Here is a 14,510-nt window from a genome sequence, read left to right as displayed (position 1 = left end):
CAATTTCAAATCCGCCAAAGGCCATGGCTACTATGAAAAGGTTCCAAAGTAATTAATTGAACGAATAATTAACATTTTTTCTGTACATCTTAGACGGTTAATACTCTGTTGACAGAGGACCAATAAGGAATACGGCTGGATACTTAAAGGAAAGCACCGTTAGCATCAGGCATAAAGATGTCCTTCTATAGCAAGTGTGGAATTAATTGATCACCGGTAACTTTAGCGGCTTTGCGCTTTTATACAGGGCTGCTTCTAGTTTTACTAATATTATAAATGTAAAAGTTTAGATAGATGCATGGATGTTTGTTAGAGTTTGTAGCCTTAATTGCTAAACGGATCTAGGTGAAATTTGGCTTAGATGTATAGGATAGTCTGGAAGAACACATAGGCTACTTACTTTTTTTTAATTCCCCGCGGACGGAGTAGCGGGCGAAAGCTAGTATTATCATAAAATTTAGTACCACTAAGAGCTTTTAAGAACGTTCAATTTTATTGATTTAGGTTTGTTCTATATGAGGCTTAATTAAAAAAAAACATTTGGCTTTAACGCTAGGTTAAAAAAATGCTTTTTTCTAAACTTTTCAGCTAGTGAAGTTTAAAATTTCCCATTTTATATTTTACTTGCCTTTTTCGTTGAAAATTATAAAAAAAAAAGTCCGAAATATTAAGAACTCTTCAATAGTACCTAAAACAAGGATGTCACAACCCTGTTTATATGCACTAGGACATGTTAGGTGCGCTCGTAAATTGTCCTGTTAAATAGTTCCTACTTAATACATCTATACTGACATAATTGGCTTAAGTATGTGAATTAACTTTCGAGTTAATCGACTGAAAATAAGATTCTCTCCGTGTTTAGCTACCGGATAATTTATTGTATAATCCAGTTGGTAAGCAACTCGTTTTTAGATGTGTGAAGAAGACAGAATTAAGTTGCCTGGAGCAATGGCAAAGTTAACTTATTCGACCATACATCTGCAATGAAGATTTTCATAGGCGTTATAAATAAGTTCATTTTTTTTCAATTTGCCTGTTCTATTTTCATAGTAGGTACACGTATTGTTGATTCCAAGTAAAAATACTTTTATTTAAATGTAAGTGCTTTATGCTTCCGCCTCACGCAATCCTCGTTTCTTGAAATATACGTCTTACATCGGATAGGAGCGGGCGGTGGAGCCTGCGATCATTGCGAACGATATTAGCTGTCTACGCGGTTTGAACACAACAACTGTAATAGCATGAAATAGTATATCGGGGAGCGCATTACTGCCGGTGCATTGGTTACACGATTGCCAGGATAACTCGTAATTTTAAGACTTTCCTTTTGTATTTACCTCTTTCTTTTGTGTAACTTCTTTCTTTCTTAAGCATGTAATAGTACCTGATTCCGCTTAATTGCATAGTAGAGCAATATTACTGAATATCCTAAAGCTCCTCTTAATTCAACAATGAAGCACACTAAAGGCAACATTTTCTTTTTGGATAACTACAAAACTCATCACCACCAAAACTGATGAAACCCTTAGATTATAAAATTATAGTTATATACAAATGTATAATTTAATTTTGAATACAAAAATTCTATATAATCGGTAATGGTCTTGGGAAAGAGTTGCCGTGTGGCAACACCACGCGGTATCTGATGCCGTGCGCTCCGGAACGTGCCGCGTGCTAATGCGAGCTCGTCACGATTCCGATTTGTTATCGCCGTTATTGAAACTTGTATATTTTTGTTGTTTTTATTACTATCATGACATTTAGTAGAAGTTATTACACATACCATCCAAGAGACACTTTAGTGTATGCGGTTTTATTTTAATCCGCTGCTGGGAGAATGTAAGAGCAAATCTGATAAGATTGCAATAAGCTACGATGGCGTCCAGGATTCCTGTGAAATAGAGATGTTACTTGTCTTTAAAGCTATAGCATCTATTAAAGCATACTGCATACATAGAAACATATATTCGAAAGCTTTAATAAAAGTGCCACAATTTAACCTTCAAACAGCTACAAAATGATTTGTAAAGCTTTTTCAATACGAAACAACCGGCCAATTTATCGATTCCGATCGATGACATTGAGCCTTTTGTTATTTATATATTCCCAGCTGTCTCACTCAGCAGGGGGTAAGTTTAATTCAAACCACACTGATATTAATTCAATTTGTACTATTGCATAATTTTTGGGAAACTGAATTATTCATGTTGCGCTAACACCTTTGAAAAAGCAGTGATCGGAGATTATTGATTTCAAGCCTTTATTGTTGTTGTTTTTATTACATTCTGATTTATTACGACGTTTATATCTTGTTGTGAAGACTGTGGTAGTTCAAGAACAATTTTAAACAAGACCAATAGAGTCTATTGGACTTTTATGTCTTCCCTGATCTGACATAAGTATATACAGAATAAGTACCTTTTGTTCCTTACCCTAATATAGGACATTACCGATTGTCTTTCTTTCAGAAGAATACTGCTCACGTAGTCAAGAATGTTCCAATGCGAAAAAGCCAACAATACCATAAATATTATTATAGTAGTTATGTACAAATACAGAATTGCGTTAATAAGCTGCGTTGCCCCACGAAAAAGATTAATCGATGGTAAAATCAAAACATAGCTTAGGGCGAACAGTGAAAGGAAAGGAAATAAGGCACACGACGATCTGATCGTTTCCTAGAGATTTCATAAGATTTTCGCTTTGTTGTTTGTCTTATTACTTCATCAATTTCTTCCGTAATCAATTTTACTAATTCAATCAAGATAAATGGATGATTAAATTATCTGTAGTCATGGTCCTGTTGTTTATTGGTATGGTCTATTCTTTATCGATACTGTACTTATTGCAAATTACTTTTTAAGTTCCTTTTTGTAATTTACCATAAAAAAAATTGTTAACATCTAACCCCAGTTCTAGAATTATTTAAATTAAAACTAGTCATGGTATCTGCCTACCCCAGTTGATTACGAGAGTGAGTTATATTGTTGTTATTATAACTACGATGGTGCGATGCTGACATTGCTGGGAATGATAATTTAAATTGGAATAAGGATAGAGCATATCACGTCGAAATATAATGAGGCGTGGAATGAGAAACTACCCTGCTTTATCACCGCCCACTTATTATCATTATAATGGATAGTAGACGTGCATCCGAGCGCCAACGACATAGACTGCTGTATCATTTTACACAGTAACGATGATGAGGAATATTAAAAATAAAAATGCGACTGTAATATTGCGAAATGGGCAGTGACAAATTCTATAGTCTCAGGAATATTTCTGTTTCACCGAATTATATTTTACTGTATGCTTACAAGTACTTACATACGCCGAAGCATATGTCTAACATATTTTAGGGAACAGAAATAGATAATTTAGAAAAATAATTTATCATTGAAAAACCAAACAATTAGTTCCGGTAACCTTATTTTTCAACTTTGTTTTTGCTAATGCTATTGGAATGAAAGAAAACTAAACCACTGAAACCAAAATTATTACAACGTAATGTTACCAAGCATACCAGGTCTATCATTAGATTTTCACAGTTTTTGGAAAAACATATATGAATTATTCACAGTTTGACAAAATAGAGATAAATACAGGTTGACCTGCGAAGTACATATAATATAGCAAAGATCATTCGGCTTTACTGAAGTAAAAAAACAAATATCTTGATTATCAAAAATATTCTTGTATTGAACGCATCGATTTATAAATATCGATACATCATTGTCAAAAAGTCAAACATTTGTCTTTGATGACAGTGACACAAAATGGATTTTTTCTAGTTAAAAAAATATTAAAACAGTTTGCTACTAATAACAATTTGTATTAAGTATAATATAATTAGATTTTTAGTTTTCTCTTATCCGTTGTTCATGGTCTTGTTGACCCATGGAAGAAAGAACATAAAAGTCGTAACCGGGATAGATCATAAAAAAGTGCAATATGGTGGAATTTACTGATGAATTTGTTGACAAAATTGCATTAGAATGTATACAATCGTTTAATAAAATACCGAAAATTGGCAGACCCGGCGCTGGAGAGTGGACAATTTTATCATGTATTGTTCAGTTGGATACAACAACCCAAAGGTACGAAGTTGTATCAATAGGTACTGGTTCGAAATGTATTGGAGCGTCTAAAATGTCACCGGAAGGGATAAAAGTCAACGATTGTCATGCCGAAGTGATTGCGAGGAGGGGACTGATGTTGTATATTTATGAAAACATAGAAAAGGCAATAACTAGTACATCACCACAGGAGTCGATATTTGTAAAAGAAAATGGACGATTTAAATTGAGAGACAATATTGAATTCATATTTTATTCATCTCAAATGCCATGTGGAGATGCTTCTATCATACCTAAATCGAATGAAAATGAATTTGGGAAAATCGTAACTTCGCGTAAACGTGACGCTGAGGACGAAAATAATGAAATGGAAAGTAAAAAATTAAAGATAGATGAAGATGATATTCATAGAACTGGTGCAAAATGTTTGCCGCAAAATGAACAGGATCCTAAGGAGCCAGGAGCAAAATATCACTTGTTAGGACAGGTGCGGACAAAACCAGGATTAGGTGACCGAACTCTGTCTGTGTCATGTAGTGACAAAATTGCTAGATGGATTCATGTGGGTATCCAAGGAGCTCTTTTGGATATGCTGCTAGCAGAACCTCTTTATATAAAACATTTTATCTTTGGAGGCGGAGTGCCATTCTCTAAGGAATCACTTGCTCGTGCTTTCTTACACAGAAACAGGGAAGAACAAATAACAGTACCTGTTACTCCATACATTTATCAAACGTCAACTATTTTCCATATTATGAAATGTGAACAGAGACCCCAGCCATCACCTGGAAGCATTTTAATAGTTAATTTTGGGTAAGTCTCATATATAATCTATGCTAATAATATTAAGAGGGAATATTTGTATTTTTGTATGTATTGAAATAACTCAAAAATTACTGGGCATATTTTAAAAATTCTTTCACCATTAGAAAGGTAATTTATTTTTATCTGTGAGTAACACAGGCTATATTTTTTATTTCACGCGGACAAAGTCACAAGCAACCACTAGTTTACACATAATATAATATATTAAATATATAAAGACTACTCATATAAATATTGTGGGTGGTTTCTATCCTGAACAAGCTTGCTTTGAGTTTTAGGAGCCAATCCCCTTACATAAATTCAATACATATTGTATTAAGTACCTTTATTTATCTATAGTCAGATTTATTTAAGTTTATTTATTGGTTTTAATATAAGTATAAGTTTTCATGTATTTGATTTCAGTGTAATTGAGGTAGTGGTACATGGTAAAAGGTTGGGTGTGACAAAGAAAATGGAAAGAACAAGGAAAATTGCACTGTGCATATCAAAATATTATATGTATCGCAGATTCTTGCATATATTGCAAAATGATCCAAGTTTACGAGAAAAAATTGCAGATGGTGAATTAGAGAGTATACCTTACAATGTTATGAAGAAGAAATCTCAACGTTATTATGAAAATTGGTATAAAGTGAGAGATAATTTTTTCAAATCATGGACAGTTAAACCTGATATGTTTTCTTTCTGTATAACAACCAAAGAGTTAGCGACAAATGCAGTTGATATTAAGAAAAGAAGACATTGGTTGGAACATGTAAAAGCTCTATTGGTATGAATATTGAAGCAGTTAAGTCATATACAGAATTATTTAAGAAGTCATTAAGAGTCTTTCTTAATGTAGATTTAGTGAAGTCTAAAATGGCTGGATTGATTTTTAATTGTACTTGGACGGAAGTTATCTGATGTTTTTTGGAATAATAGGCTAGTTTTTTCTTCACTGATAAAGTTGCGTGAAAGGAGACATGATCAAGAAGGGAGTGATGACTGAGAAGATGTATGATGAGAGATGTGGAGGACAAAAACCTGTTGCGCCGACCTTACGGGAGAATGGTAAGGAGGAAGATGATGATGAAGAAGTTGCGGGCGACTACATTAGTCTGCAATAAAATACTGTGTAAGAGAAACAAGTCTCTGACTGGCTGAAAAAGTGCGGCTGTACAATAAATATAGATTTAAGTTATAATTTTATGTTAGTTGTTAATGGCTCCATTAAGGCATTGTGTTTTAGTACTACATATTTAGTTAATTACATAATGTAATTGTGGTGTACGAAATAAAACACGGGCGTTAGGTTCGAGATGTATAATCCGACTAACTTAAGAATGTACAATATTTGGTATAACCCGACCGCTGAAATATAGGTAACCTATGTCACAGTAATTAAATAAGTTTTAAATGTATGGTATAAATATATGTATTATGCAAAAACATTCACATTAATAAAAAATATGTTATCTTTCTGACTTTTTTTGCGTAAATTCCTTGTTATTATTTATGTGCAGTTTTGAATGAAAAAAAAACAGAGTAATTTTCCAATCGTCAGTTATTTAATTTTTTATTAACAGGTCCTTTATGGCCTGTTCTATAAATTTATTTAGTCTTATATAACGCCTACCGATTTTGTCTACCTTAATACCCAGAAAGGACCACCATGACATTGGATAACGAAATTGACAAGAACCGTATCACGTAAGAGCATTTCAGATATAATAAGATTCAAACTTTATTGAAGCTCGAGGTTGGGAGCGCTTATCTTCTTCAAGATGATACCAGATGTTACTTTGGATAGAACAAAGCGAGCGCACAGATATGATGTTCATGCATTCTACGTACCGATAATTAAGGCGCTGTTATGGCAAATTGCGCATTTTTGGAAGCATAGAACAGGAATTCTACAAAGATTTGATTGGTGATATTTTAGTATGTGTAACTTCAGTTCTTTAACTAAAATCTCGTGGAACAGAATATTAATTATTAGTATTCTTTGCTATTAGTGTTGAAATCATACAATCTGAGCCCCCATAAAGTTTGGTTTACTTTGTTATAAGTAAAACAAATGCGGTCACGGTGTATCTCAAGCGCCTACGGATTTTGTATTAGACAACGTTAATCATTTCATAAGGTGTGCGCCGACAACGGAATTTGATAGACTATAATCGATAGTTCAAGTAGTTTTAAACGTTTTGTTTTAGTTTTTAAAGCTTTCAACTTGTTTTTTTTGGTTATACGTGTTATTTGCTTAATATCTATGGTGTACTGAGGTAGTTTTAATTGTGGATGTTTCTGTCATCGCTGTCACACTTCAGCATTCCTCGTGACTCATGGGCGTGTCGAAGACGTCGGTAAAAATATGACATTGAATAATCGACTTCAATAGTACAAATGGTTGCTAAGTGCAAAGTCGATGCCGAGTATCGCCTCTTTGTAGTACTTCGGATACAAAACGTATCGTCCAACGCGGTTTCAGGTTCACCCACTTTCTACCGGAAACCAATTAAAAATTTGCATTTCTCCTTATGTATTTACACACGTCATCTTCGAGGTCAATGCTTCAAATAATTGAAAAAAAGGATCATATTTCATAACCTAGTTTTTATTATTATTTGGCTTTCATTATTTCAATTTGTTGATTCGGTAAAGTTCTGTTTGTCAATACTCTGCGGTCAGGATGTTGCGATAAAAGTGTGTAAATGCAATCCACTATAAATATATAAATTAAGTAATAATTGCTTTTAAAGTACTTGTAAACATTATATTTGAATGTTCACAAATTAGGCAGTAACAATTGAGAAACTAAAGCTCGTAGCGGAAGTTTTGTCTTTTGCTGAGATACTAGGATATTGCGTAGGTAAAAGGAAATGAGCAATTTGCGACAATGTAAGTATTACTTAATGTTTATTGTGTAAGTTAATTTGTTTATAATTTTAGCGAACAGGAAATATTTTTTTAATAACAAAAATCGGTGTTAAACTTAATCTTATGGTTTAATTAAATTAAAGTATTATTTTTTTAATGTATTGCATTCCAAAATCATAAGAAGAGAGAGGGGAGTGAACTTCTTACATAGAGAATCAAAAATGTAAAATAAATTTAAAACTACCTCGAATACGAACAATAATGGTTACTACCCTTAATCTAATGTCGATTATTAGCTGGCTGGCTGACGACGCCCATTAAAAAAAATAATTTCATAGTTTTTGAAGATCGATGGTCTTATTTAACTTTTAAAAAGTAATTCTTTGTAAAGATAATGGGACCATTTACATGGCTTTAATGTAACTTGAACAAAGAACCATTTAAGAGTACCGCCCCGGGAAGTTACCGCTATCGGTAATGTAAATAAGGTAAATCTTGCATATATAATTTTAATTGTTATACTTAATCATCCATCAATTGACTGTAAGTATAGTTATCAGTGGTGGAATGTTTTATCTTCATTGAGACATGTATGACTTCATTGTTGTATAATTTAAACAAGAGTCGTTCGCTGCGAGTTTTCATTGGCATAAAATCTGTTGGAAAACATACCGATGATGTACTCACACATTTGATATACTACGAAGTTTTAGTCTTAAGTCCTCTTAGGTTATAGGTATTTTTGTCTTGTCTTAGTTTAAAATACCCAGTTTAACCAATAAATAAAAACTATCCAGTTACTTCAGGTAGATAATCGTTTACTTATATGTGTAAAAAATAAATACATCTTGATAAATTTATTTGAATGAATAAAAAGGTAAATCGTTTTTACTGTCATTTTGTCTTATTGTGTTGATCCGTCTCTAGTTAATTAATGAGTGCTCCGATTTCGACGCCTTGATTTTCTCGTTCTTTGTTTCAGCGTTCATTTCCGTATAGGGAGTTAACCATTTACGGTATAAATTAATACAACAGTATAAAAGGTTTTCAACTTTCATCGGAATTCGTAGAGATATGTTAAATACTTAATATACCGCCTTAAGCTATTTTGTTTTCTTATATTTATGTTAATAAATTGATCAAAACATTTTTAAAATGTTATTTAAATTTAACTTAGAACTTATTACTGTAATGTTAAGTTTTATTAATAATTTTATTTATACTTGAACGCCGAGATCATTAGGCTATTCTACTCTAAAGATTGAAGAATTTTGATCATGTCACCAAATTAATATGGATCTAACTGCAACAATCAGTCATTACATGGTTATTAAATAATCCCTTAGTGCGGATATTTCATACTAAATCTACCTTAGTATCTACCCTTTGTTCTACCCCTTAACTGGGAGTGCATCAAACTAATGTGATAACAGATGCATTTATTGTCTATGGTTGATTTAAATGTCATTTGCGATTGGTTACGCTTGTAAGGATCGCAGTGATTTGTTTATCTCAACTGCCAGACATTTGAGGTTAGATAGTTCATAAGTTTAGTCTGTCTAGTCGCCGTGACAGCACAATGCCGGCTCCGAGGTATAAATCATAGCAGGTGATCGTGTGCGGGTCGCTACGAGCCCGCAGGTTGTTGGTTCGGGCCTAGCATAAGGTTGCTCACTAGGTTTCGTAACGGTACCCATAGACTTATTTGTTTAGATTTGGTTAGAAATCATCTATAAGGCTAGGGCATGAAGGAAAGTAAAATAAAAATACATTTTTTATAACAGTTGAATGTAAGGGATGGATAGCATTGAACTTCAGGAAGCTTACTGAAAGGAGAGTAATTTTCGCGGATGCGTGTGTATGTCATTTTTATTATGTTCACCTCTACTTCATCTAAAAGGCTTTCTTTCTCGGAGTATCCTAGGTAAAAATGTACAAGTGAGTTTTTCTTAAGTAAACCTTAACAATCTTATATATTAACATACAGGTTTGAATGGACTATTAAAAAGTTAATTCTTACCTTTTAAAAATTGCAAAAGTATCATGTTTTTACTTGTAAATATGTTTTATTTCGGTGTTAAGTGGTGTCAGCTTTCTTCGGAATTTGACCGTGGAGATTTATCGTGGTTATACAATGAGTCGTGACAGGACACACCCCTTGATGCGGCTTCAACGAACTGCGGCCAATTTACGACCTAACTGTTCTGTTTGCAATACGTATCTTATAACATCTCCGTAAACCAACAATATTTTATGATTGTCGACCGAAGAGTTATATTTATTTTATAATATTCTGGCTTAAAAATTACATTATTTCAGGAGAACTGATCTAAAGTTGTTCCAGTGTGTACCATCTTATAGATTAGACCTATTTGAATGAAAATTTTCGCAATAAAAGTAAAAAAAACAATATACCATGAACACAAATATAAAGATTTGGCGTCGACTAATAACTTTTTTATACTGACTTAAAAATAGAAGAACATTTTATTCCAAAGCTTTCGATGTTGTCTTGCTTGATCTTAACAGTTCGAAGAAAAATGTCGACAAACAACTGTATTTGCTAGATAGAGCTTGTAAGGAAGAGATCCAGTTGTATGGCCATGTACAGAGTAACAGTTAGATCGCCTCGAGGTTTGCGAGGAAAACGTTTCGACTGATAAAGTAAACATTTTCCCGGATTACAGTGTTGGATAATTATCCGGCGCTAACGCTCCCGGGGCCATCGCATCAACAAAACGGTTTCCCGTTCACTTTGACGCTTTTGGGTCAAAGGTATTTATTTTACTAACAGATACATTGTGAGATATCCCTTTTCGTAACTCGAGACAGATACTAAAATAACTCAGCAATACTGTTGTTGTCGAGGTTCATTGTGGCGTACAGTTTTGAAGTAGTTAAGATTTAACATGTATTAAATAATATTTTATTGAAAAATTCTTAATAGCGCCTTTTCGAAACGTTGAAAGATATATTTAAAGGGGTTACGATAGCTACTTTATCATTATGAATTGATGGCTATGGTTAAGGATTATGTGGAGAAAACTTGGATGACATCACTTACTTATTCAGATTTATTATCTGAATTTATAGTCGTAATATACGTGCGTAGGTGTTTATTATATTGAAATAATTTTTATGTTATCTTACAGCACCTTCACAAAAATGGCAAACACAGGAATTTTCTGTGCCAAATGTCGACATGAGCGTGACATTAATACGATGAACTTAGATTTTACTGATTTCCAAACAAGTAGCTTTCAAACAGACTTTAATTTTTATTACAGCTTACGTCCGCAACTCCTTCCGCTTGGGATTAAAAAAAACAAAAACATCTATAACATATTTCGTCGATATTCGTACAGCCGTTTAGGTTTCAAACTCTAACAAACATCCATCTATACTTTCGCATTTATAGTAATGGTATGATCGCATTGTTATAGTAATATAAAATTAAAATCCGTAGATTAGTAATAACAGAAAAAAAATTACATTTTTTCAAACGAAAAGTGACAATAGGTGATGAATCATTTCTTAACGATGTAAATGAAGGTAAAGGGTATATGACACAACTTACGTATGGAAAGTGTGCTTGATTGAGATACTTCAAAACCTCTGGTAGTTCCAGTCACAAAGGTGTATTGTTAGCGTAAGAAATACCAAACTGATTACGCTGGTGTACGAAATTCCGCGTGACATACTGCCCGCTGATACAAGTGAAATAACGATGTCTTCTGCTTTATCGTGGAATGTCAGATGTTGTCAAAGATTCGAAAAATGTAGATAGGTTGGTTAAGCATTTAATTCCGTTTTAATTTTTCACTAATAAGAGACGAATTATAATCATGCAAGTATTAATTAGTTATGTCTTGTTATGATTTGAAATAATACCTTAATTTTAATACCACTTCTCGCTAATCAAAAAATTGATTTTGAGCATCATTTTACGTCTTGACTGGACTGGACTCGATAAATTTCAAATACGCAGAATTGTAGAAAACTAAGCGCCTACACAGTTATAGTTATAATTAAATTATGTTAATTGCCTATTAAATACCGTCTACATATAATCTTTGGCTATGACATAATTTTGTATACGATTGTCGGTGATCTCGACATGTAATGGACCAACATGAAGATACACACTGGAGATGAAATAAAATGTCTTTATCAACGAACAAGACAATAAAAGAGACATGTGGTTGTTTTCTCAAAACTTACGCAATTAAATTGATATCGAAAAAGTGAACATTTTTTTTTCGTAAACGGGCGCGCGTTAACTGGATGTTGCCAGTTTTAAAAGTTAAAATTATAATTAGTTTACGTTTCGACGACTTTATTTATTGAGCGTTTCAGATATTGGTTCCGTAGGTAATCAAGACTTAAATGTAATTTTTTTCTAATTTACTTAATTTATGCCTATACATAAAACTATGAACTTAAAATGAGTGATTTCTAGAACGAATATTAATAAAATATCACCGAGTAATAATTTACATTGATTAAAGTATAATTAAAGTAAAAAAAATATAATCTTTTATAGTTCGAAGTATCGCAAAATGTTCATGTAAGCAAACAGAAAGATTTTTTTTATTAAATTGTTTAAACTTTCGTCTACATTACTGTAAACTACTTAATTAATACAATGTTTTTAAACCAGTATACATTTTTAATTTTATAACGATTAATTAAAATTATTTATTAAAAGTTTGAATTAAATTAAGTCTTTGTCGTCCATTTTTAAAGATAATTTAATTGCCGGTACATATTACACAATAAATTTAATGCGACTAAAAAGGAGCATTGTATTGTATCAAATAAAAATAAAATCGACAGTTAAAACTGGCCGATATCGTCTTAGTTAAAAAAAAAGCCGAAGGTCAACATTAAAAATAATCTTGCCATTTTGCATTTCATTTTATGGATTTATGGTCTTCAATCATTGGATGACAACGGTGATTTTATTATCGCTATTTATTTTAAGTGACTTGTACACGATCAAGGTTCACGATTGCGTTTACAGTATGAAATGTTCTCTTATAAGATTAACCGATTGTGATGATGTACAGTTTAGTTGCGTCCAGCTATTTGAAATACGTTATTTTAACGTCGACCTCCATTGTCAATACCACGGTAAACCCATGTCATGGAAATCAAACACTCTTTGTTGACGCTCTCGATTTATTAAACATATTCTTCGTAAGGCACTGGGTCAGTGATGTTAACGAAAGTGGCGTGCTTGCGAAGTTTGAAATGTTAGTTTTATCTGGAAGGGGGAGGACCGGAGTAATAAATCCGCGTTATAATCGTCCGACCTCATCTCTGAACACGAGGATTCTTTTTAAAAATAAAACAACGCCCAATACCCTTTGAACTTTGCATAAAGAAACGCAAACGAAATGTCACATTCATTTTGGTGCAAGTAAGTCACGAATGTTTAGGTTTTGTGATGAAAATTTATTCACGTTTACCTCATTACGTGAAAGGGTCCTAACTTAGTACGAAGTTCTGTTTTGATTTCGTGAACTGAATGATGAAAGTGTACATTTGTCAAAGCATTTTGTAAATACATTGTTAGACCATAAATATATTTAGAGACACTAATTCTTTACCTTATCGTTAATGTTTTGAGTTAAAAGTATAAGGTTCGATAAAGTGAAGGTTTTCGATTGTCCTTTCATAAATAATAGTTAGAGGCTTGTATTCGTTTCTAACACCCCTCATTAGGGTAGGCCCCGAGCCCGTCAGGTGGGACGTATATTGAGCTGTTGATGATGATGATTCGTTTACAATAGCAGATCCACTGATCTGTTAAATATGGGCACGCTATCTTTCCTGTTGATTTCTTCAGTCAAACAACAAAGCATTTAAATTGTTGTTTTATTCTCACGTTCTTATTTAACAGTTACTAAAAGAGAATTGTGTCAATACAATTATTAATAAAAATTACGATTTAAGTAAAAAGGTAAAATGAAGTAACCGATTATTCAATAAAGATCCGATATCTTTGTAATAGTATGTATTGTGATAAAGATCGAAATTGTGTACATCTGCGGCACAATAATCTAGATAACTACTTTATAACTTTAATAATTTTGAATGTTGTGTATTGTGCAAGGACAACGAAAGAACTTTTATGACATTAATTTATGAAAATTTAGGCATGTCCTGTCAAAAGATTATTGTTAAACGTTGTTTAAGAACGCCTACAGAGAATTAAATAATACTGCTACTGATTTGTATTATTAAAGACTTCGTTTTAGCACTTTTAATATTAAATTAGTATAAAAAAAAAACATTTCGTTTTTATAATGTTATTTTATTGTTATGAAGCGATATTCAAGGTTGTAGTTTTGAATCTCAGCGGGACTGTATCTATAAAGCTCAGTTGTTTTTCTTTTATGTACAAATTAGCTTTCGCCCGCGACTCCGTCCACGTGGAATTAAAAAAAAGTAAGTAGCCTATGTGTTCTGTCAGACTATCCTCTGTATCTGTGCCAAATTTCATCGAGATCCGTTCATCTGTTTAACTCTAACAAACATCCATCCATCCATCTAAACTTTCGCATTTATAATATTAGTAATAAGTAAGGTTCTATTGTTTCCACTTATTTAATACGTGAGCCGATAGAATCGATCAGTCTGTTGACTTAAATCATTGAATTTGTTCGAACGACTAACGATCTAGACATAAAATTATTACAAATGCTATTTATAGACATGACAAAATTTTCACTTATTGAACAA

At 32.7% G+C, this 14,510-nt stretch overlaps 1 protein-coding gene across 1 annotated transcript; it reads left to right on the top strand.

The window, feature by feature from the left end:
- Positions 1-3,780: 3,780 nt before the first annotated feature.
- On the top strand, positions 3,781-6,350 carry LOC106103523 (tRNA-specific adenosine deaminase 1). Its single transcript, XM_013283302.1, has 2 exons — positions 3,781-4,892; positions 5,310-6,350. The coding sequence occupies exons 1-2, from the start codon at positions 3,955-3,957 to the stop codon at positions 5,680-5,682; spliced, it is 1,311 nt and encodes a 436-aa protein (XP_013138756.1). The 5' UTR covers positions 3,781-3,954; the 3' UTR covers positions 5,683-6,350.
- The last annotated feature ends 8,160 nt before the right edge of the window (positions 6,351-14,510 follow it).

This window comes from Papilio polytes, unplaced genomic scaffold (assembly GCF_000836215.1).
Source record: "Papilio polytes unplaced genomic scaffold, Ppol_1.0 DF823731.1, whole genome shotgun sequence".
NCBI lineage: Eukaryota > Metazoa > Arthropoda > Insecta > Lepidoptera > Papilionidae > Papilio > Papilio polytes.
Note: the sequence above shows the minus strand (reverse complement) of the source record. Positions and strands in the feature narration are given on the sequence as shown.